This window comes from Ursus arctos, unplaced genomic scaffold (assembly GCF_023065955.2).
Source record: "Ursus arctos isolate Adak ecotype North America unplaced genomic scaffold, UrsArc2.0 scaffold_14, whole genome shotgun sequence".
Classification (NCBI taxonomy): domain Eukaryota; kingdom Metazoa; phylum Chordata; class Mammalia; order Carnivora; family Ursidae; genus Ursus; species Ursus arctos.
In genome coordinates this window covers 36405523-36430537 of record NW_026622808.1, presented here as the reverse complement: position 1 = coordinate 36430537, position 25015 = coordinate 36405523, and the positions used below count along the sequence as shown (strand labels likewise).

Sequence of the window (25015 nt, the reverse complement as noted above, 5' to 3'; positions counted from 1 at the left end):
TATTTGACATTATTTATATTTCTAATGACAAAAGAAATACCAATGTATTGTCAAAGATTCAAGAACTATAGAAAAGCACAAAAAAAATTAGAGGTCTCATAATCCCATTTTTAGTGTATTTCCATATACATGCATTTATTTTGCACTGACATACTGTGCATACTTCGTAATATGCTTTTCTCACTGAACATAGTATGAATGGTTTCCCATTTCTTTTTAATGTACAATATGCTATTGTATTCTAAAATTTAGCCAATCCCCATTGCTGCAGTGACGTGGCTTCCCTTTCTTCATTCCAAATAACGTGGGGTAAATATCCTTGCACATAACTCTGTTTGAACTCTCTAGGTTCCTTTAGAAATTCCAGAAATGGAAATGTTGGGTTAAGGATATGAACATTTTCAAAGCTTCCGATGGAAAATGTGATTGAGCGTGGTTTCTTTGGAATTTTACATGTCTAAACACAGTGACGCCAATGACTAGAGTCCTATTCTGGGTGGCTTCCCTGTGCAAGAACGGTCCCAAAGCTGAACTCCCGGGTACCTGGTTAGCCTATTCAGTCCCCGTGTGAACTGTTTGTGTTGCCACTTCTGCTGCAGCTGTAATTATGCCTGAGCAACGGCCCTTCTATCTCGTGTGCCAGCCCTGTTGGCAGCCCCTACAACTGCTCTGCTCCCGTGCCAGCCAGCTGACTGTGGCACAGGAACTGCAGAGATCAAACAGGTCAGCAACCCAAGGTGACTCTATCCATTTCCACTTGCTTCTCTACTTTTCTGGGCATATGGTCTCCGGCACACTTGTGAAATGTCTCAGTCTGAACGTGAAAGACTGGGTGCCACTAAGGAGAAGCTAAATACGTTCAAAATGAAATGAGAAAATAATATCAAGCAACACTTCTTCAGTTGCCAGATTCCATTTTCAGAGTCTCTGTTCCATACTTCCCATCAAAAACAAGTTAGGGTTTCATAGCAAAAGAGATGGATTACTGATCACTGTGAAGGTGAAGTTGTGAAGTGAAGAGCCGTCTTTGACCTTGGGTGATACTAACCAAGCTGCTGTGTTTATGTAATTAATAAGGAAAAATGATGTTGAGGCATCAGCAATAGCCTGTCTGGCCACCAAGTCGATGTGACAGCAACCTCCTCCAGTATTCTTTTGAGCCTGGCTTACAGTCTTTCCAAGGAACACTCGTCACTGGGCCGTAAAGAAATTTCCTTTAAGAGCCTATAAAATAAACCCTTTTTCAATGAACCTGCCAATAAAGGAACCAAGAAGTCAAACCAAAGTATGGCTTTATTTATCTGTTTGGTTGTAGAAAGATTAAAAGCAGAATGTTTATTGGCAAAATAATTTTTTTAATCACCCACACATTTTAAACTTACTATTTATAATGACCCTTTCTGCTCACAAGAAATAATGTATTTTGACTATATTAGGAAAACAGTTGTTGTGGAAAAATTTTTTATACATACGTAACAGAATTGTTAAAGCCAAAGGCAAAGCACTGTTCAAGACTTAACCTAAACTGGCACTTTGATTTGGTTAAATAAATGCATCAACTTCCACTTCTGCTATGGAGGATTAAGTAGTTTGCTATGGAATTCCTTCAGAGGACAACTAAAAAGAATCTGGCCAAAATAATAAGAAAAAGACATTTTCTTTCTTTCTTTTTTTTTTTTTTTTAAGATTTTATTTATTTATTTGACAGAGACAGACAGACAGTGAGAGAGAGAACATAAGCAGGGGGGAGTGGGAGAGGAAGAAGCAGGCTCCCAGCGGAGGAGCCTGATATGGGGCTCGATCCCAGAACGTTGGGATCATGCCCTGAGCCGAAGGCAGACGCATAACGATTACGCCACCCAGGCGCCCCTAGAAAAGACATTTTCAAAACATCAGAGAGCTAATATGTGAGTGAGGAATTGCTTGGTAAAGATCCAAAAGATGGTGAACTTGAGAGACGTGAGTCTGTCATGAAAGTTACTATTGCCCAAGAGGAATTTGCCAAGCAGTGCTTACAACAACCTCACTAAACTACAGGATCGAAGTTTAGCATCCTGAGTTACAGGGGAAGAAGAGAGACATATTCTTCATGGAATATCCATTTGTATCTTTTGAGTTCTTATATCATGCTCAGGTATCACATTATTTTTTAAAAGATTTTATTTGAGAGAGAGAGCGAACGAGCAAGTGCGTGCACAAGCGGGGGAGAGGCAGAAGCAGAGGGAGCAGCAGACTCCCCACTGAGCAGGGAGCCTGACAGGGGCTCAGGGCTGGGTCCCAGGTCACGACCTGAGCCCAAGGCAGACGTTTAATCCACTGAGCTACCCCGGTGCCCTGCTCAGGTATCACATCAAAACTAAAACAGATCTAAGGACTATTGTTAAATGCTCTGCTCTGAGCCATTTAGTGAATAAGAATAATGAATCATATGTTCCTTAAAATCAATGGGCACATATCTCTACCCTAATTTTTCCAAACATAAAAGTCAATGTTATCTTGAGACTTATAAACATAGTAATAGCATGTACATTTCTATTTCTTTACTCCATATTTCGGGATCTAGAGATAAGGCTTAAAAGCAATATTTTTTTGTACTAGGGAATACAAGCCTAAAAATATTAAAAATCTGCTTTTAATGATAAAAAAATACGACAATTAAAGAACTAAGATTTCTGAGCCTGAATGCAATAAAGAATACCAGGCAATAACTGTAAGTACCAACACATAAAAGGTTCATAATGAATATAAATGCCAAGTAATTTCCATGTTCCCTAGAGGCAGTATTGAGGGCATCTCGTTGTTTTGATGCAACCTTGTGGTAAACACTACCCCTCTTCAACTCCCAAACCATGTGGTTTAAGTGGGATTGACTCCAGCTCCTGAGGTAGCTGTCTTTCACAATAGCCCATCCCTCTGGCCAAGGGATTGGTGCAGAGATGGGAAGACCATTAACTTTGATGCTTAGGGGAATTTTATCCATTGGGATGTCTAGAAAAGAAAAACTAGGGGAAGTTATTTTGCAACTTGGAGAAAACTGAGATAGATTCAATCTCCAGAAACCACCTCCCCTTCTATGCTGAGTACTAGTGTTTTAGTAACTGTTACTGAGTGGAGAGATAGTATGGTACAGGAGTCGAGCACAAACTATAGAGCCACACTCTTGGGCTTAACCTCTGCTTTGCTTCTTGAACTAGCTGCGTGACCTGGGGAAGTCACTTGAGCTATTTATGCCTCGGTTTCCTCACCTGTAAAATGGGAATAATAGTAGAACCCATTTGATAAGGTTGAAGTTTAAATGAATTAATAATACACAAAAAGCACTTACAATATTGCATGGCGCAGGGTAAGTGCTGTATAAATGTTAGCTATCATTATTGTTATTGTAAGGATTAAATGAACTAATACATGGAAAGTGCATAGAACAGTGTCTGACACATAGTAAAGCCTGTGTAAGTATCATTCATTATCATGCTGACATTGGCAGCACACATACTAAAATATTAGCAAGTATTAAGACCATTCATTCATTTATTCAACAAATACTTACTTAGAGCCTTTCTGTGCCAGGCCAGTATCTTCATTCTAGACCAGCAGCATACAAAAGAAATATAATGTGAACCATAAATATAAGCCAAATATGTAATTTTAAATTTTCTAGCAGTCACATTAATGCTCCCCCAAAAGTCAGCATTAAATTAAATGTTCTAGGACATACTTAAAATCTTAACCAACACTATTAAGTGCAAAATGTAACCTTTTCAAGCTGACACCCGGCTTGAGCACTCGGGACTTGGCGGGGAAGGGAGGGTCACAGCCATTAGGACTTCGCGTAGGACAGCCAAGTACAAAGGCCTTGAGACAGGAATGAGATCAACATGCGGCCATCAATAAAAAACAATAACAGAACGGTCTCGCCCTACAGATTTATTTTTCACGGTTGCCTCACAAGATCTAATAATTCCATTCGCTTCTGGTGAACCAAGAGCAGAAACACTGGTTTTACAAAGGATGAACACATCTAGAGGGTGTCTGTGCATTCCTAAAACAGGACAATAAAGCTCCTAAGGGTTTGGTCACCGCCTCAGCCGAAGGCACTGCCCTACACACCCTCAAATAACACCACTTCTGGAATATTTTCAGGACTTCCTCCTGCCAGCACTTCTTCAAGACATTGCACATGCAGAGCTTCGCCTTCCCGACGCTGGGCCCATCAAGCAACTAGAAAACTCTTCAAGCTCAACACCAAAAGGAGACAAGCAAGCGCGCGCTTACGGGTTAAATCCCAAACGTCACTTCCGGTCACCGGCCCAGCAGCCCTCGCTCTACGGGAAGTCGCCAGCGTGACGACGCAAAAAACGGCAGTCGTGTGCGTGTCCCTCCCAGCAGCCAATGGGTTCCATCCACCTCCTTTCTCCGTCGCCGGTTGGTCTAACCGTGGTCTGTGACGTTCAAGGGCGGGGCGCAGAGGGCGGTACCGAGGCCGAGAGGGGCAAAGTCCCTCAGTCGCTCCGGCAGCTTGGAACAAGGGGCGAAGATGGTTTACATCTCGAACGGTGAGTTGAAGTGTCTTCGGGGGCGGCCGCTGGCCTGGGAGGCCGGACCTGGGTTTCTTCCATCCTCTCTCGCCGGCTCTGCGCGGCTTTCGCGTAGTCGGTCGGTCCTTCGCCGCGTCAGCCGAGCGTCCCTGAGCCCGTAGGCGGGGGCCGAGGTCCCGGTGGTGACGACGGTGTTGGCCGCCCGGCGCCCTCGCCCACCTTCTGATTGTGGGTGTTGCCAACGTGGTCTTTGCTCTCGGGCGCCCGTGTCCTTAGCTAGTGATGACAATAGGGTTAACACCGTCTGTCTGCGTAGCGCCTGTGTCTGGGGCGCTGTTTTAACTTTTTCGCTATCAACCCATTCAGTCTCTACAGCAGCCCTGTTCAGGCAGTTGTTATCCCGTTTTAGGGGCGGAGATTCTGAAGCGCGGCTAGGTCCAGTGGGTTGCCTAGCATCACTAAGGTAGTTAATGGTTCAGTCGGGTTCCGAGCGGGGTGACTGTTGTCAGCGTCCTTGCTGTTATCGACTAGACGGTCTTTCTCTGTAACGTATAAGGAGAATTAAATACATAGGATAGGCTTCCCTTCCCCCTCCCTCGCCCCCAGGAGTAGGTAGCTAGTCATACACGTAATTTTTTTTGCCCTAATTCCAGGGGGCACAGGAAGAAGCACCGCCCCCTGTAGGAACAAGGTAACTTCCTGGAGAGAATCTGAGAGTGACTTAATTCAGTGACTCCACAAAGAAAGTGTGTGGCGGTGCCTGGGTGGCTCAGTCGGTTGAGCATTATCGGACACTTGGTTTGGCTCAGGTCATGATCTGGGGGTGGTGGGATCTGCCCCGCCGGGGGCTCCGCGCTCAATGGGGGAGTCGGCTTGGAATTCTCGCTCCCTTTGCTCCTACTCCCTGCTCGCTCGCCCTCTCTCTCTCTCCAAATAAATAAATCTTAAAAAAAACAAAAAACAAACAAAAAAAACCCCACCTGTCTGGGAAAGGACGACACAATATGACTGGGTCAGACCAGTGCCAAAACTGCCCACCTGTTTGACTCAGCTGGAATCAATGCCTTGATTGGCAATCTGTATGAATAGGATTATTGGAGCTAGGTGCTTGTTGTATTTGAATCATCTGTTTATCTTCAGAGAGGATTAAGGTGATGAGTGAGAAGTCTTCTGAGTGCACTTTGCATTTCTCTGCACTTCAGAATGTCTCCCCTTATCCTCGTCCAATTAAAAATCTTTTAAACAAGTAGGTTGATGGACACTACACAAAAGCATAAAAGTTTCTTATTTGGGGCACTTGTTATATCCTTTGTGGGTAAGGCTGGCAGCTTCTATTTATGCATTATTGAGTAATTCTTTTTAGTATGTCTTCCTGTGTATGCATTGTCATAGTGAAGTGGCAGAGTGAGGTTCTTGTCTCACCAAGTTGAAAAATGAATCTCTCGGACAAAGAGTGAGTAAAGCGATAGAGTATTTTAAAGATTTTTATTTATTCATTCGACAGAGAGAGAGCCAGCCAGCGAAAGAGGGAACGCAAGCAGGGGAAGTGGGAGAGGAAGAAGCAGGCTCCCAGCGGAGGAGCCTGACTTGGGCTCCATCCGAGAACGCCATGATCACGCCCTGAGTGGAAGGCAGACGCTTAACGACTGAGCCACCCAGGCGCCCCAGCGATAGAGTTTTTTAAGTGAGGATACAGAAAAAGCTCTCAGGAGTGAGAGGGCCGGGACAGGGCTGCTACTGAGGGCCTCCAGGGTTGGTCTTTTATAGAAAGCTAACCAGGCAACTTAAATCCTTTTAACATCTCTGTTGATAGCACCATTGAGTAAGGACTAGTGATAATATCTTCAATGGCTTACTTCCTTTTTAGGGTCCAGTAATTCTTTGTTGGTCACAAGCAGCTGTTACAACAAGACCCCACCTCTGACACCTAGGGCAGGATGGTCTGGTTTGTTCCCTTATCTCTGGTTTCCTTATACCTCCACATTTTTGTAATTTTTTGAGCCTGATGCAGTAGCCCCCCACCTATCTCCTGACCTAGCCTCCTTGTCTCTTACTCAATGGGGGATCCACATGAATAACATAAAGGTCCTATTAGGCCTTTATCTCACTTTTATAGTGGAGAAATGCCAGTTACATCCAAGCAACTTATTTTCCTCTGTAGATATTGGAAGGGGAGGTTTCTGCCTTCCGAAAGTAGGAGGGAAAAGTGCTAAAAGCAAGACAGAACAATGCAAGTGCACACAAAAGTTTCTTCAGAGTCCCAAAGAAGGAATTGATGTGTTCTAGTTAGGTCTCTTTTGGAAGGGTGGAATTGATCAGCACTTCACAGTTGATGAAACATTTTTGTCACGTGACTTTTTCTTCAGCAATCCTAAATGATGACTAGCCTTGGAATACTTTTTTTCAGAGCAGGAAAATATCGCATCAGCCAATGAAGCAGAGCTAGTAAGAGGCAGAACCACGCGTGTCACCCACGCTCTGTCTTGAAGTGTATCCCTTTTTTGTCAATAGCTCTATTGAGAGCTCAGGTCCAAGTGGCTCTTTGAAAGTAAGGCAGTCAAAGAAAGAGGAATTGTAGACCCTGACTGAGGGGGTGGAGGTGAGTGTGTGGTGAAGCCTTTGAGAAAGTGGAGAGGAGAGGTGGTTGACAGCTCTTCTCCCAAAATATTCTGACCTCTTAATTCTCAAGGCAGAAAAACTCTAGAGCATTAACTTCATGTTGTAGCTTCCATTATTTAGTGGTTTGAAAAACAGATCCTCATTTGTGCTTAAGATAAAGCTGGAGTCCATAGGGGCGCCTGGGTGGCTCAGTCAGTTAGGCATCCGGCTCTTAAAATCAGCTTAGGTCATGATCTCGGGGTCCTGGGATTGAGCCCAGCGTTGGGCTCCCTGCTTAGTGGGGAGTCTGCTTGTTCCTCTGTCCCTTCTGCCTGCCCCCCCAGTGTGTGCATGTGCTCTCTCCCCCTCTCTCCCTCTCTGTCTCAAGTAAATAAATCTTAAAAAAAAAAAAAAAAAACCGAATCCATAATTACAATCAACAGCATCCCATTACAGTGGAATTACAGAAAAATAGTGGTTATTTTAATGAACAAGGCAAATTCTCTTCAGTACTTAGAACACCCAGACTCTCTTGATTTATGAAAGTTTTAGCATAATTGTAAGGATTTTTAAAAGTGTATATAAACAACTTTTTTTATACAGGAAAGAGACTTTGCAGGTGAAAAGAAATATTTTCACATTTAGGGAAGTGCAAGTGGTGTGAATATTCTTTTATATTCACTCATTCCATTTGTTTCCTCAAAATACTTGAATAAACAGAGATTCGTTCTTCATAGCATGACTTACTGTCATACTTCACAGCCAGTGGGTAGAAGCAACCCAAGTGTCCAGCAACAGATGTATGCATAAACAAAATGTTGTGTATATACACACGAGGGAATATTAGCCAGCCTTAAAAAAGAGGGAAGTTTGACACATCTACAACGTGGATGAGACAAGAAGACCTAAGCCTGTCATCAAGTAAGCATACTGTATGATTCCTCATATGAGGTTCCTAGAGCAGTCAAATAGAGACAAAGTAAAAGGGTGGTTGCCAGGAAATAGGGGAAGGGAGAAGAGGGGAGTTAGCTTTGAATGGGTACAGAGTTTCAGTTGGGGGAAGATAAAAAGTTCTGGAGATGGATAAAGGTGATGGTTTACAACAGTGTCAATGTACTTAATGCCGTAGACCTGTACACTTAAAATTGGTTAAAATGGGGGGCGCCTGGGGGGCGCAGTCGTTAAGCGTCTGTCTTCGGCTCAGGGCGTGATCCCAGCGTTATGGGATCGAGCCCCACATCAGGCTCCTCCGCTGGGAACCTGCTTCTTCCTCTCCCATTCCCCCCTGCTTATGTTCTCTCTCTCGCTGGCTGTCTCTATTCTGTCAAATACATAAATAAAATCTTTTTAAAAAATGGTTAAAATGGGAATTTTTTAATGTATATTTTACCGCAATTTAAAAAGAAAAAAAAAAATACTTGAATTGTCACCAAATTAGGAACATAGGAAAACATTTGACATACTGAAAGAATGACGCCTACGTCATAGAGCTTTACTTCCCTGAACCCTTCTTTAGAAGGATGCACACCTAAAAATCTTTCCTTGTGTTGGCCATCTGGAATAGTGAGCAAGTTGAAAACTGAGTTTTATGGTTCCCTAAGTGATTAATTGTAATACATCTCGTGTCAGGGATTTGTAGTACTAACTGAAGTTTCTTTTTTCTTGTCTGTAGGACAAGTGTTGGACAGCCGGAGTCAGTCCCCATGGAGATTATCTTTGATAACAGATTTCTTCTGGGGAATAGCAGAGTTCGTGGTTTTGTTGTAAGTGTTACCAGTGCTCTTAATAGCCCTTATAATTTAACAGAAGTACATTAGGTACATTATGTTGAGGTTCTTAAACTGAGCTTTTCCAAAACAGTTAATTTTTTTTTTTTTTTAATTAGCTTTGCTAAGGGAAATGAAGACTTTTGTGGTGGTAAAGCTGCCCCAAACATCTGACAAGTATGAATATGATAGTTGAGTTACGTAGCTTGGCTGTGGCTTAGCCTTGGTGGTAATCATTTCAGTCTGCATCTATGGAGCCAGGCCTCCCTATTTTAATGCCAAATGACAGTGACTCACTTTCTCTTGCTGTTTCAGCTTTAGTGTGTATGTGCAGTTTTTTTAAAATTGTTGGAATTGATGCAGGAGATGAAGATTTAAACTTTACCATGATTTCAAGCAATTCTTAGTTAAATGCATCTTTTGGTCTTTCCCATGGTGTTTGTTTTGTGAAAACTGTTAACTAGTCTTACTCATGCTAAGTTTGAGAATATATATATATATATATTTGAATGTCACATGGCAGAGAACTGCAATGATGCAGAGATGTGGGAGACTGCCCCTCCCTTCATTGACTTTAATTCGTATTACAGTGGGTATTGGGCTGGGCATGATTGTGGGAGGTGGACATCAGAGGAAGTTACTCCAGGTGGAAGAAACACAGGAAAGATGGCAGAGAAGTTTGAATAGCAGACTGTGATCTTTATACTTAATTGGATTGTTGCTGTGATTTAAAAAGATTAATCTGATGGCTGCATGTAGCATAAGTAGAACGGGGGGAAAAATGGAAGAGATGGTTCTGGAGAAAAATACAGTGGGACAGAGGGGCCTTACATTCCCCAGTGCAAAACTTCCTTAAAGTCTCACATATTTACCTACTTACTCCCTATTGTTTTTTTAAAAATATTGTTTTAACTTAAATTCTTCCCCCTCCACAAGTAAAGAAAATTCCATTCAGATGGATTCCTAGAAGCCCTGTGCCTCTGGCACACCATCCTAGGCTTTTCCCTCAGCAAGGTAACATTAGGTAGGCTGTTGGCAGGAGAAATGTGGGGGAAATAAATGTGCAATGCTGTAAAAACAGACTCTGAGGCCTTTCAGCTGATAGAGTGGAGGAAGGAAGTTGGGGATGGCTTTGGTTTCAGAGTCATTCCTAGACACTGTCAGGGAGAGTTATGAGCATGTAAGAAAGACAAGGAATGGTGACTTTGGCCCAGAACATAGCACCTGTATAGACATGTGCTATATGGTGTTGTCCAGCTGGCTTCGAGAAATGTGAGGTTGGAACTAAGTTGGTGTAGACATCTGCTCACAAACATAACTGAGACTATGGAAATACATTTTATAATGTTGAAAGTGGTATTTTTGTTTTTTGCCCCTTGTTTCAGTTTCAAGACACTGCTTCAGCAAGATGTGAAAAAGAGAAGAGGCTATGGAAACTCCTCTGATTCCAGATATGATGATGGAAGAGGGTATAGCTTTTTTTTTTTTTTTTTAAAGATTTTGTTTATTTATTTGACAGAGATAGAGACAGCCAGCGAGAGAGGGAACACAAGCAGGAGGAGTGGGAGAGGAAGAAGCAGGCTCATAGCGGAGGAACCTGATGTGGGGCTAGATCCCATAACGCCGGGGATCACGCCCTGAGCCGAAGGCAGACGCTTAACCGCTGTGCCACCCAGGCGCCCCTTAAATTGATAATAGATATTTTTACCACTCTGTAATTTTAATTAAGTTAAATATTATAGATGGATAGACATAGGCTAATGGAAATAAAAGGTTTAAATTCTGTTTCACAAAATTAATGCATTACTGTAAATAAAGTCAAGTTGCCTCTGATTTGATAATTAGAGTCAATTTGACAAAGCTAAAATGTTTATCAAATGTCCTATAGGAAAAGTCTTAAATAGAGACTGAAAACTGATAACCACCATTAAATCTAGAGATTTCACTTTAGAATCTGGATTCCTACTGCTAAAGAAAACCAGAGAAGATCAAGCAGCACGGGGTTGGGCTTGCGTTTCCATGGAGCTGGGTTTCAGTTGGGCATTTATTTACAGGAAGTACTGTTAAGGTCCTCACAATTCCTTGCTTGACTCACTTTTCTCAGTGCATTAAGTGTCTGGTCCCTATAAGTATTTGAATTTTCTCAACTCTTGACCTAATTGGTAGTTCCTATTTTAGATAAAGCAAAGGGTCTAGTTGAGTGTTTGAAAGGAACCACTTGATGTCTACTAAACAGTAGAAATTAAAATTTTCTTTTATTAGGCCACCAGGCAACCCTCCCAGAAGAATGGGTCGAATTAATCATCTACGTGGCCCTAGTCCTCCTCCAATGGCTGGTGGATGAGGAAGGTAACTTAAAATCTGAAATTACTCTGCAGAGATTTTCATTTTGAAAATATCTTCTTAGGGAAGTTTTCTTTAGGAAAAGTTACCCAATATTTTGTTATTATTCAGACATGTTATTTGGAAGAACATGTATATCTTAACCCTTGAAAAACTTATTGAATTTTATTATCAAAGTGTCTTTTGAAAAAAGGCTTTAAAAAATGATTGTTGGATTTTTATGGTGCAGATCTAAATTAAAATAACTAGTAAATGATATAACACTTTCTTTTAGGTAAATGTCTGCTCTAAGAAGCAGACAACTGGACATGCACATTCATAACAGAGGGAAACCATGAAGAAATAGAGCGCTGACCATGCTGGACAAGGAATTGAATGTGTATGCCTGAACAAGGATTGCTCTGTGTCCTCACAGACGAATGAGGTTGTGCTGGGAATTCCCTCCCCAGGGATCTGGCATGACTGACATGCAGTTCTATAAATGCACATGTTTGTCTCATCTTTTTTGTATAGTTTATGAACGTATTAATATAGTTTTAATAAGTAAATATTTTTAGGTTACAAAACTTGACTTCTCATCTTTGTATAATTCAGAACTCCAGATTTGAAGAAAAATAAAAGGTTGTGTATTCAGGACAATAAGTGTCACCTTTTTAACTTCTGAAATAGTATTCGTTGCTAATTTGTTCTCATTTATAAATAAATCACATTGTTTTTATTCCAGTAGTATGCATACAATTTTATCTTGAAACATATTTGTCCTGTGAATCGGATTTACTACCAAATCTAACTATCAGGGTAATTATAAAGTTGTAACCAACACACCTGAGCTACAAAATGAAGATTGGCTAGGTGGTCTTTAAAATCGTAGACTTTTGTGTTATCTTGACAAATTTGAATTCTAAATCATTGCTTAAGATACTGCCTGTTAGCCTTCACCCCCATGAATTAGTTGGTAACTCTCATATTCTTTCACTAGAATGGAAGCTCTATGAGGTTAGGGATTTTGTCTTTTTTACCCCAGTGCTTTGAACAGTGACTATACGTAATAGGCACTGAAATATCTGTTGGAAAAATGAATAATACAGATAATTTTGCTTTGCGTTTAACAGTCTTTGAACCAAAGTGTTCAGGTAAAAGCATTTTTTTTTTTTAAGTTTTATTTGAGAGGGTGAGTGAGCACACAAGCAGGTGGTGGGTGGTACAGAGGAAGAAGCAGACTCCCCACTGAGCAGGGAGCCTAACATGGGGCTCAACCCCAGGACCCCAAGATCATGACCTGAGCTGAAGGCAGATGCTTAACCGACTGAGCTGCTGAGGTGCCCTTACATTTATTTGGAAGTATTTATTCAACCCTCTTTGCCAAGAGATGGAGATGTAGTGACATGAGATACTTATCTTCAAACATAAGGAAAGGGGAAATTATAAGACGATTTTCAGGTTAAGGATAATAGAGACAGTTTAGTGATCACTCAAGTGTGTCAGACATCTTTTACATATTAATTCTGACACACTACAGTAGGTAGATGATAATTGCATTACACAGGTAACATACAAGGGATCAGCAAAGTTCTGTGATTATATGGCTAGTGAATGGCAGAGTCATTCTGTCAGATTACCTAAGGCTGAAATAGGGAGGACCTGGGCAGAGTCTCAAGGACATGATGGCTTCTCTGTCCGTGTGATTCATGATCCCCGCCCTTCCCCCCAACTCCTCTGCAGGACACTTCTTAGGACTATTCTATAGTCCTGACTGCCTCCAATATTTAGCTCTCTCACTCTGAACATGAGGTAGACCCCTGTAGGGCAGAAAGTAGCCTCTTGTGTTCGAATCTTGTCTTTGCTGCTCAGTAGCTTATGCTCTTGAGTAAGTTATGTCATTCTATCCCAGTGTACTCATCTGTGAAGTGGGGATTAAATTCCTACTTCAAGGGATTCTTCATTCAGCAGTATTTAATCCACAAATGCTTATTGGGCGCCTACTATGTGCTGAAGATAACAGTGGTGAATAAGACAAAGTTCCTCCTCACAGAGCCTACTTTGTCGTGTGGGAAACAGCTGGCAAGTTAAGTACAGACCTAATTACTGCTTCGATGATAAGATAACGGGGAGGCTTCTCTGAGGTGACATTGGAGTTGAGACAGGCCGAGAATGAGCCAGCTGAGGGAAGAACACACAAGGCAAGGGGGGCAATGTGAGTGATGGCTCAATGATGGGAAGTGCTTGGCATGTCTGAGAAGCTGAGAGAATGTGTCACTGGAAATGCCAACAGAAGGAGAGAGATGAAGTGAATTTAGAGATGTAGCAGGGACTGGATTAGGAATGGCTTTCTAGGCTATGATTAGTTTAGATTCTGTTCCATGAGCAAGGGGAAACAGTAAAGCATGGGTTTAATTTTTGAGATAACTCATTGGTGTTATTAAATGGAGTGCTGGGTGTATAGTACTGGTTGTCTTAACTACATGCTTTAAAACTTGACACTTGGGCAACCGAATTAGGAACAGACTGCAGGAGGACAAGTACGGTGTTGGTTTAAGAGGCTGTTGTAGTCCAGGTGTGATGATAGTAGTTTGGGCTAAGTCGTAGCAGTAGGAATGGAGAAGTGGATTCATTGAAGATATATTTTGACGACTACAGAATTTGCCGATAGTTCGGACAACTGAAGAATCAAACGTATTTACTGAGATGGTGAAAGTGGCAGTAGGGTTTGGGGTAGGGGGGAGGGCGGATCAAGAGTTCCAGTTTGGGCTCATTTAAATTTGCAGTGCCTTGTGGACATCCAAATGGAGATACCAAATGGGCAGTTGGTTATCAGTCTGGATCTCAGGGAGACTTCCAGACTGGAATCACGTATTTGGGAGTTATCTTCATATGTAAATCCATGAAACTGGATAAAGTCATCCAAGGGGTGTGGAGTAAGGCGCCCTAACTCAAGAACTCCTTAACGTCAGAGGCTGTACTGAGCATAACCAGCACAGTACGAGAACTAGGAGTATGTACGGGGTCTGGGAAGCCAGGAACAGGCAGGTGTGAGCGAAGCGCCGGCTGGTACCGGCTGCTCCTCCGTAAGCGCTCAAAATAAAAACAAGTCAGCTGTGGGCATGCTACTGCCAGGACCAATCACAGCAACATCCACCCATCCACGCCCCACCCCCGCCCCGTCCTCCTCCTCCGGGCGGCTCCGCCCCTCCGTCTTCCCGGAAGTCTCCCGGGCGACTGCCCGGCGGCCATCTTGGTTGCCCGGCAGCTAGCTGGGAGGGTACGCGTGCGCGGGGGCCCTCCACCTCGGGCGGGTGCGGCGTGTCCCTGAGGGTGGAGGCCGGTAGGCGTCCGCGGCCGGGATGACCCAGGCGGAGAAGGGGGACGCGGAGAACGGGAAGGAGAAGGGCGGGGAGAAGGAGAAAGAGCAGCGCGGCGTGAAACGACCCATTGTGCCCGCGCTGGTGCCGGAGTCGCTGCAGGAGGTGAGGCGCGGCACCGGGGCGGGTCTCGGTGAGAGCCTTCCGGCCGGGCGGGGGAGGGGAAGCAGGCGGCGACGCGAGGCTTCCGGTCCCCCACGCTGTGGTGGCTGGTTCCCGGGTAGTTCCCTCCCCGGCCCGCCGCCGAACCCGGACCGGGCTTTCGCCTACCTTGCAAGCTGCCGTGGGGTGTCAGTGACCGCAGGTAGAGTTAGCACCGGGCAGGGACAGTTGGCGGGACAGGCGTTTTCCTTTGTGAAGGAAACCTCAGGTAGTGGAGTCCAGTTCAAGCATAACGCTAGGAAAAAAGGCAGACGACTGTCTGAATAAACATGAAGAGTTTGTGTGTCAAAACCAGAACAAGAGTAAATCCTACTAACCAGAAAAAAATTGTGGTTGCATGGCAGGCGAAGGACCTGTGTGTGTGTGTGTGTGTGTGTGTGTATTCTTTCTGATCAGTGAAAAAAAAATCAGCGTTCCCGTAGGAAAATGGGCAAATTCACAGCAAAAGTAAGGAGGCATTGAAATGCTCAGAATTTTCATGTTGGACATCTCTGAGGCAGCCTCTCACTGATGGATGGGTTAAGGGTAACACCCAACTGGCCAGGCAGCTGTAGGAGGTAGAGCCCCCTGGCGGTCCCGGTAAACCCCGAGGGTGGTTCTTACTGTTGCACAGGCCTCAGTTTCTCCACCCATCTAGTTGAGGGAGCGGACTGGATGGTCTTTAAGGGCCTTGCCGGTTCCCACCCTCTAGGATTCTCTCATTCTGTGAGTGGGAGGCAGGAGGGTAGAGCTCACAGTTGGGTGTGGGGCAGCAGGTATTAGGGCATGGTGTGCAATGGGCTAGTGCAGAAGGCCATAGGGGAGTATTGGGCACACACAGCAGGTACCTCCTCTGGCCCTGATGGCCTGGGACGGTTTAAAAGGAAGTGACCTCAGGACCAAGACCTGAAGAATGATTAGGACTTAGCCAGGGGGAATCTCAGGGCAGGAGAACAGTGTGGAAGAGACCTGGGCCAGAAGAGGATATGAAGTTTTGGTGATGAGGATGTTTGGAAGTAAGGAAGAAGGAGCAAGAGGTGACACTGGAGATCTTAGTGAAGCCTATCGTGAGAGTCTTAAAGCCAAAGAGTCTGCTCTCTTCTGGAAGGCAGTGGAGAACTTTGAAAGAGCTCGCGAGACTCCTAGCTACATGATTAACTAACTTAATCCTCACAATAACTCTATGAGGTAGGAACTTCGTCCAGAGCAAAGAAGTGGCGCAGTATGAATTTGAAGCCAAGTCTGTGAATCCAGAGCCTGGGCCCTTAATCATTGTAGCAGCATTTCCTTAACCTCAGTCAGTTGTAGGACACCCTTTAGTTTTCCCATATTCTCTGTGGCTTTTTCATATCCATTATTCGCTTAATAACTTTTTTACTCAGTCTTATTTAAGCATTAGTATTCGGGAAATGATTTGTGGGGTGTACTGGCTATTTTTCCTGATGTGTTAAAATAAGTATGTAATTATTAAAAAATATTTGTTTACACTTTGGAAAACTGCCATTACTAACCCCAGAGCTTTCCAGTCACTGTGCTGCAACCTGTGTGCTGGAAATGAGGTACAAGTATCCCTGACGGCAAGCAGCTTCCTCTTTTTACCCCAATCTACTGGGCAGATGTCTGCCATAGCACAGAAAAGCTTTGGAAGTACTATTTAACATCATGCCAACCATGTGAAAGAGGTGCATTCAGCAAACACCTCCTAGGCTCCTGTGTCCCTTGCACTGGGCATAGAGTAGTGAACAAGACAGAAGTGATCCCTTCTTACAGGGAGGTTTTTGTCTGTTGGGAGGGCAGACAGTAAATAATTACAAGCATGACAGGTGCCATGAAAATTATATTGCAGGGGGATAAGCAAATCTACTCTAGTGACATTTAACTTCAGAACTAAAGAGAGAAGTAAGATTTACCAGGGAGAAAGGATGTGGCAGGCAAAGAGAGTTACCTGTGTGAAGACCTAGAAGTCAGCATGGTGTGTTAAGAAATCAAGAGAGATCTAGGTTGGGAAGATTAAAGAGACCGGAAAGGAGGTGGTTCTCAAGTAAGGCTAGAGAAGTAGACAGGATCTTGATCTTACAGGTTCTGGACTTTATCTTATGGGCAAGCTATGGAAGTGTTTTAAATGGAGACATGCAAGAACACACAACTGTAGCTCAAGGACAGGGCAGGGCAAAGTAGGTGCAGGCTAAGGAGTCATGCAGGAATGGTGGTTCTCCACAGAGGGATCCTTTGTCACAGGGATCGTCAGCATCCCTTCTTCCCTTTCTCTCTACTGAAACTCCGGGTCCCTCAACAAGTTCACGAGGTAAAGATTCCCCCAATAGTTCAGATTATGTTCTGCCCCCCCCCTGCAAATTATAGATCTGAAACAATTACCATCTAAAAATAAAGCCCACAGTAATCACTCCCCTGTCCTGATATGTGCTGCTTTGTCATTTCTTGTTCACCATTTCCCAAGAATGGATTGTGGAATACAGCAAAGTTTTCTGACCTATGAGGACAGAATTGTGAACTCTGGCATTTTAACCCCAAACTTTTGCCAGATTAGAAGAATAGCACAGAACTAACAAGGGGTAAAGTGTTTTAAAAACAATGACCAAAATGTGGTTTATGCGCACACTCAGAAGTGGTTGATGTATAAAGCGTTATTTTCCAGCATTACAAAACAATAATTCTGTGCTTACGTGAATTTCTTCCCTAACCTGTTCAACCAGTGGTTATCAAACCTGAGTGATCATACTGATCACCTCAGGAACTTTTGAAAGTTGCAGATTTCTAGGCTCCCTCCCTGGAAATTCTGAATCGGAAAATTTGTACTGGAGGCTTAGAGTCTAGTTTTTTATTTACAAGCATCTTTAGGTGATTCAGATTTAGCTTGCACTTCTCTAGGCATAGTATTCCCTACACTTACTCCTTTTCTGTTTCCCCTAGTAAACTGAAAGTTCCTCGTGGTCAGGATTTTGTCTTGGTCACCATTGTAACCCCCCCTCCACCGATACCTGGCACAGAAATTCTCGGTAATTGTAGATTAACTTGCATTGGATAATTATGGTTTCGTTCATTTAAACAGATGTTGACCTGTGTAGTGTGAGTCAGATGCTGGGAGCACAGAAATACGAACTGAGTTTGCATTCAGGCAGGGAGCAATAATTGGGTGCCTCTCAAAGAGCTGAATTATTTTGATACCTATGAGTCTGATAGTCATTACAGGAAACTAACTTCTTAGTCTAGCCTGCTACCTGTATGTTATTTAACTTGTTACCTGTATATTATTTACTAAGGTCACACTTCTGTGTTTTATATTTGCAGCAAATCCAGAGCAACTTCATTGTTGTCATACATCCAGGTTCAACAACCTTAAGGATTGGTCGAGCCACAGACACACTTCCTGCTAGCATTCCTCATGTCATTGCACGAAGACACAAACAACAAGGGCAGCCACTATATAAGGACAACTGGCTCCTAAGGGAAGGACTAAATGTAAGCCAGAAATGGAGGATCTGGAGAGAAAGCCCAAGGTTGTTTCCTTGGGGGAGCTTAGACATTCACGTATACTATGTGTACTTGAATTAACATCTTCATAGCTTTAATGTGTTTTAAAATAATAACATTCAGGGTTACAAATAGCATTTTTCATTTGAGCTAGTGGTTTTAGATTGTAAAGAAATAATTCTGACGAAAGCAAATCAAAATTTTTTAATCCATCAATATGAATTGGGTTTGATGAAGGTGATTTTTAATGGAAGATAGAGAATTGTCACTCACTTAAAATGATGCATTAAGGCCTCTTAACTAACTGCCGTATTTTTCTCTTCCAGATACTTATAGTTTATATTGAGTTCGTATTTTTAATCCATAAGCAAATTGAATTGTTATAATCACTTCCTACAATCTTAGATCAAATTATAATTCAAAGGCAGGACTGTATGTATCCTTGCAGTTAGCATTTACTTTATCCTACCTTGCAGATGGTAATTATCAGAAAAATTTTTCATGGTAGGTGTTAAAATATGCATATTGCATTGTAATCCACATTTAAGTTTTAGATGAAAGATAGTTTTAGGAACTTGAAGTTTCTGTACTTCTGTTAGTAAGGTTTAGGGTTCCACTTTTTAGCATAACTGGAAGACTGCCTATGTCCATTTCTAATCTAAGTGTAACTTGAGGATATAAGAGTCTAAATCCATTTTTATCTTTGGATCTTATAGTTCTACCTGTCTACATAAATCTCAGGAGTAAAAGTTGATAGAAAACAGTAACTTTTCCGTAGAGATATTTATAGATGTGTTCTTTACAATGTCACAGGGACTTGAATACCTGCTGAATAAACAAAATAACCCAAGTGAATATAACATTGTTACAAAATTGTAAATAGGAGAATTATGTAGATGTTTGGAAAAGTCTCTAAAATACTTGTAAATACTAAGTAGCTCTCCAGTGCTTCGTGCCATTAACAATTTTATCACTTAAACTTCACTTGAGGTTATAGATTTTTGCAAATAGGTGGTTTATGGTGAGGGTTCCTTTCTGACTTCTTTATTTATAAAGAATAAAAAGATTACTTTGAATTCTTAAGATTGATACATATGGCAAAGATTAAGGAAATGCTGCTACTTGTTTATGAGGGAGCATTTCCTCTTGATGGATTAAATCAGTAGTTTGCCACATTGCTTTCTCTTTTTACTAAATCCTTTGTGCTTCTCATCTTTCACTCCCTCCCTCCCCCCAGAAACCAGAGAGTAATGAACAAAGACAAAATGGCCTTAAAATGGTGGATCAAGCAATATGGTCTAAAAAGATGTCAAATGGTACAAGACGGATTCCCGTGTCCCCTGAACAGGTTCAGTCTTAACTCTTTCTTCAGATTCATTCTGTCACTGCTGTTTTGTCATAAGTGCTATTCATGTGCTCTCTTGATTTCATTATGCAAATTAAAGATGGGATTTCCTTAAAAAAAGGAGAAAAACCATTCATAACCAGCTACAGAATACGCAAACGAATGTCACAAGTGCTTGGGCAAGCTGAGTAATTTAAAAGATGGTGTTTCTTGTGGCAGGTTGATAAAATTTATAGTTTACCTGAGAGTCTTAAGTGTACAATCCCAGGATCTTGGTGGGAAGCAATATTCTTACTATATTTGCCATTTTAATATAATAAAAAATACTTAGAAATGGACATGAGTTGGTATGATATGTAGATGTATATTCAGCTTTAAACAGAGTGTAGTATTAATTTTGGACTGGCTATGAATCACAGCATAGATATTAAAACCACGGGAAAAATCACAATTTTGGAAAAGGTCAAGAGAATCTTTATGTGACCAGTCAGTATTTTGCCAAATATTTAGGATTTGTGATTAAATTTTGCTACTGTATCTGGTCTATGAGAGAGGAGAAAAGAGGACTCATACTACATTTCTCCTTTCTTCTTTTGTTCTTACATAATTTCAGAGACTTTTCTGGTGTTCCTTTGTTTCAGGCACGCTCCTACAACAAGCAGATGCGACCTGCAATTTTAGATCACTGTTCTGGAAATAAGTGGACAAACACATCTCATCACCCGGAGTTTTTGGTGGGAGAAGAGGTAGGGAACTTCTCAGCGCCATCCAGTTCTAGTTGTTTCCTAGAATTCATAATCTTCCTTGCGGGCCCAGATATTCACACAGGCTCCTGGGATATTAGATACTCCACTCTCAACATTTGGAATAGTCAGCAAATCTTAATCATACTCTGGCCTTAGATTTTTTAGTGTGAATCCAGAAAACACCCAACAGAAATTTTAACAATGTATTCATCTCCCCGTCTTTTCTAGGCCTTGTACGTTAATCCATTGGACTGTTACAATATTCACTGGCCTATCAGAAGAGGTCAGTTAAATATTCACCCGGGACCTGGGGGCTCCCTTACAGCCGTTCTGGCGGATATTGAAGTAATATGGTCTCACGCAATCCAAAAATACTTGGAAATCCCCCTGAAAGATTTAAAGGTGAGCTAAAATTCCCAGTTACTTGGATTGGCTTTAAGATTCTTGATCAGTAAAAGTACACATTACTGGATTGCTTGTAATCTAGTGTCCTTGAAGCGTTCTCAGCCTTAAGGTGTTTAGGCGAGCTTTCCTTCTTCACTGACTTCACCTCTGGTGATTTCTTTTTCTTACTGTGTTTGTTTCTGTGGTGTCCCTATCTACTGCTCTGCAACCAGCAAGCTTGCTCATGTTTATGCCTTCTCTTTGGACCTTTTTCAGTTCACATTTGTTGTCTTATTTTTAATTTCACCAGGTTTTGTTTTGTTTTTCAATTGAAGTATAGTTGACACGCAATGTTACATTAGTTTCAGGTGTACGACACAGTGATTGGACAACCCTGTACGTAATGTTGTGCTCACCACAAGTGTAGCTACCATCTGTCACCATACAGTGCTGTTACACTACCGTTGACTACATTTCCTATGCTGTAGCTTGCATCCCCATGATTTTGTCATTCTGTAACTGGAAGCCTCTGTCTCCCACTCCTCTTCACCCATGTTGCCCATCCCCCTCCCTCCTCCACTCTGGCAGCCACCAGTTTGATCTCTATATTTATGGTTCTCTTTCTGCTTTTTTTGGTTTATTGGTTTTGTTTTTTAGATTCCACACATAAGTGAAATTGTATGGTAATTCTCTTTCTCTGACTTATTTCACTTAGCATAAGGTCCTGTAGGTCCACCCATATTGTTGCAAATGGCAAGATCTCATTCTTTTTAATGGTTGAGTAATATTCCATTGTATGTATGTACCACATCTCCTTTATCCATTTATCTGTTGACGGACACTTAGGTTGCTTCCGTATCTTTGCTATTGTAAATAATGCTGCAGTGAACATAGGTGTGCATGTATTTTTTTCAAATTACTGTTTTAATTTTCTTTGGGCAATACCCAGTAGTAGAATTACTGGGTTGTGCAGTATTTCTATTTTTAATTTTTTAGGAATCTCCATTCTGTTTTCCGCAGTGGCTATACCAATTTAGATTCTCACTTTTTCTCCACATCCTCACCAACACTTATTATTTTTTGTCTCTTTGATAGTAGTCATTCTGACAGTTTGAGGTGATACCTCATTGTGGTTTTGGTTTGCATTTCCCTGATGATGAGTGATGTTGAGCATTTCTTCATGTGTCTGTTGGTCATCTGTCTGTGTTCTTTGAAAAAATGTCTATTCAGGTCCTCTGCCCATTTTTTTAATTGGATTATTTGTTTTTCTGGTGTTGAGTTGTGTTAGTTCTTTATATATTTTCACTATTAGCCCCTATATCATCTGCATATATCTTTCCCAGCTAAGTAGGTTGCTTGTTGATGATTTCCTTCTCTGTGCAAACTTTTTATTTTGATGTAACACCAGTAGTTTATTTTTGCTTTTGTTTCCCTTGCCTCAGGAGACATACCTAGAAAGATTAGGGGTGGTGTCAAAGAACTTGCTGCCTATGTTTTCTTCTAGGAGTTTTATGGTTTCAGGTCTCACATTTATGAGTTTAACCCATTTTGAGTTTATTTTTGTGCATGCTGTAAGAAGTGGTCCAATTTCATTCTTTTGCATGTAGCTGTCCAGTTTTCCCAGCACCGTCCCCATTGCGTATTCTTGCCTCCTTTGTTGAAGATCAGTTTATCATATAAGTGTAGGTTTATTTTTGGAATCTGTTCCATTCCATTGATCTGTGTATTTTTGTGCCAGTACCATACTGTTCTGATTTTTATAGCTTTTTAGTATATCTTGAAATCTGGGGTTGTGATACCATTTCACAGGTTTTTAGTAATTTAAAGGGGAAAAAACACACACAGCTTCAATATTTTCTGTTTTTCTTTAAACCTAAAAGATAGCAGAGAGGTTTGAGCTTTTGTTCTGGCCCTCTAACCATTGCTGTCATCCTTTAGAGAGAATCCTCTCTGAAGACAAGTGTAGTGACATTTATTTTGACCTAACTTTAGTATTAACCATTTTCTCTTTTTTTTCTTTGTTCTTCTTTTTTAGTATTATAGATGTATCTTGCTAATTCCTGATATATATAATAAACAGCACGTGAAAGAATTAGTGAATATGATCCTAATGAAGATGGGTTTTTCAGGTATGTCTGGATATTCCAGAGAAATCTACTTGAAATGAGATTGTTTTTCTTTTTTACTGACAAAGTTAATCTAATTCACTGCTTTATTGAAATGCTTATTCTGAGAGGATCAGCTGTGTTTAGACGATTGCCTAGGGGTTCCCAGACTTTAATTGATGATTTGTCTTAGGATCTTTACTGCTCCCTAGCTGATTGCTCCTCTGCTTTTGTGTTTCAGGGATTGTGGTGCATCAGGAGTCTGTGTGTGCCACCTTTGGAAGTGGTTTAAGCAGCACATGTATTGTAGATGTTGGAGACCAGAAGACGAGCGTGTGCTGTGTGGAGGATGGAGTCTCTCATCGGAATACTCGGTAAGGACCTTGGAGGGTTGTGTTCTCTGCTCCTTCTCCCCTCACAGCCTGTTCAGCCAAAAAGCATCACAAGTTTAAAAAAAAAATTTATAAGGAATTATATATTCAGAGTTTGCATAGGAAACCCAGATTGTGAATGTGCAGATTCTAGCAAGGCCATAAACCAATGATTTTATCCTTCCTGTTAGAACTCTCTACTATGAGTTCACATCAGCAGCTCCTGAAAATCCTAGCTTGCATTGTGTGCTTTCCCCCAGAGGCAGTATATATATCAGTTCTGTGTCTCGCTGTGGTGTGATGGAGAGATACCAGTCATGCTCACGACAAAGCTTTATGGAGGCAAGTCATGTTGGGGAAAAGAGGTTTTCAGGTTTGAATTCTCTAGCATTGTATTTGCTTTTGTCATAATTGTTCAGTGAGCGATGAGTAGCTTTCTGGTCAAGTCCCTTCATGATGTCATCACTGATACAAGAGGTAATAAAATAACTCTCAGGAGCAGGTTTGCTGCTTGTCCTTCCTGAGACAAGGCCAGCACAGGTAAGCACACTCAGCCAGTGCACATACAGGTTCTCTGCAGCATTTTTTTGCTCCCAGGATGGCTTCTTCAGGATGCTGTAGTTCTTCCTGTCCCTCACATAGGTAGTTCGAGATGCAGGGTATAGAGACATTTAAAAGAGACCCTAAGCAGTCCATAAGAAAGGTTGATCTGTTGCCTCCCACCCCAAATTATGATGCATTCTGAAACTCAGTATATGTTAATTTGGCTCATCCATTGTATTACTTAGTGCTGTTGGTTCTCAGAATATGGAGAAAACACTGGGCCCAGGTCTCCCACCTCTAAAATAACATACCATTCAGTTAGTTAGTATACTCTTTAAAGTTTTCTGCTGTGAGTTTGTCTTAATGGTGTCACAGCCTGTCAACTTGATACACTGGTGAGTATAGACAGGCAAACAACTATCGTATGTGACTTAGAAATGAGTTGCATTTAGGCGTGGCTGTTTTGTTTCTTGGAAACTTTTTGCGAATAGCATGACTGCTGCTAGGTGCCCACGACTGGTTATTTGCTAGAGTTCCGTTTCTCCCTCCCATGCATCCATCCTGTCCTTTCATTTTTTATTCCTACCATAAACATCTTTTGAGACTTGTTATGTTTCATTTCACTGTGCCTGATTGAGTTTTTGAAATGCCCTTCACACCTTCTTTTTTTTTCTTCTTCTTCTTCTTTTTTTTTTTTAGATTTTATTTATTTGACAGAGACACAGCGAGAGAGGGAACACAAGCAGGGGGAGTGGGAGAGGGAGAGGCAGGCTTCCCGCTGAGCCAGGAGCCCGATGCGGGGCTCGATCCCAGGACCTTGGGATCATGACCTGAGCCGAAGGCAGACGCCTAACGACTGAGCCACCCAGGCGCCCCTCTTGACTAACAGATTACTCACCTGCCTTTTCTTTTAACTCTAGGCTCTGTCTGGCCTATGGGGGGTCTGATGTGTCAAGGTGTTTCTACTGGCTGATGCAGCGAGCCGGGTTCCCTTACAGAGAATGCCAGCTAACAAATAAAATGGATTGTCTTCTTCTGCAGCACCTTAAAGAAACTTTCTGTCATTTAGATCAGGTGGGAGCAAAATCCAAATTGCTGCTTATTTTTGTTTCCAGGAAAAATTTAAGATATTTAAAAGGCAATTAAAAATATAATAGTATCGTGCTACCCTTTCAACCCAAGTTGAAAGAGTCTTGAAGTTGAAGTTCAGGAGTGAGAGTGTTTTGGTAAGGTCAGAGCTGTTAGGATGTGTCTCAGGCTCTGGAAAATATAGCTGATTTTTTTAAG

The 25015-nt window shown here is 41.9% G+C and overlaps 2 protein-coding genes and 1 long non-coding RNA gene across 6 annotated transcripts in view; 2 read left to right on the top strand and 1 right to left on the bottom strand.

The window, feature by feature from the left end:
- Positions 1-1694: 1694 nt before the first annotated feature.
- Positions 1695-15276, bottom strand: LOC113256987 (uncharacterized). The gene is made up of 5 exons (XR_003316778.4): positions 14872-15276; positions 4108-5077; positions 3755-3852; positions 3548-3582; positions 1695-1869 (listed from the first exon to the last, which is right to left on the bottom strand). It is a non-coding gene; the product is annotated as an uncharacterized LOC113256987 (long non-coding RNA).
- On the top strand, positions 4434-11960 carry SELENOK (selenoprotein K). 2 transcript variants are annotated; one of them, XM_057311799.1, is made up of 5 exons: positions 4434-4553; positions 8806-8896; positions 10285-10368; positions 11162-11248; positions 11517-11960. In XM_057311799.1, the coding sequence occupies exons 1-5, from the start codon at positions 4535-4537 to the stop codon at positions 11518-11520; spliced, it is 285 nt and encodes a 94-aa protein (XP_057167782.1). In that variant the 5' UTR covers positions 4434-4534; the 3' UTR covers positions 11521-11960. The 2 variants fall into 2 exon arrangements, with proteins under 2 accessions (XP_057167782.1, XP_026356831.1); XM_026501046.3 differs by lacking the exon at positions 11517-11960 and having other exon boundaries at positions 11162-11252.
- The window catches only part of ACTR8 (actin related protein 8), a 17770-nt gene continuing 7193 nt past the window's right edge, over positions 14439-25015 (top strand). The window contains exons 1-8 of one of the 3 annotated variants that reach the window (XM_026501039.4): positions 14439-14706; positions 18052-18222; positions 19472-19582; positions 20221-20325; positions 20554-20727; positions 22745-22838; positions 23056-23188; positions 24649-24802. In XM_026501039.4, the coding sequence (XP_026356824.1) occupies positions 14584-14706; positions 18052-18222; positions 19472-19582; positions 20221-20325; positions 20554-20727; positions 22745-22838; positions 23056-23188; positions 24649-24802 (1065 nt within the window). In that variant the 5' untranslated portion in view covers positions 14439-14583. Of the gene's footprint in view, positions 14707-14791; positions 14906-18051; positions 18223-19471; positions 19583-20220; positions 20326-20553; positions 20728-22744; positions 22839-23055; positions 23189-24648; positions 24803-25015 lie in introns of those variants that run through there. The other 2 variants (XM_026501040.4, XM_044384919.3) reach the window with 2 other exon arrangements.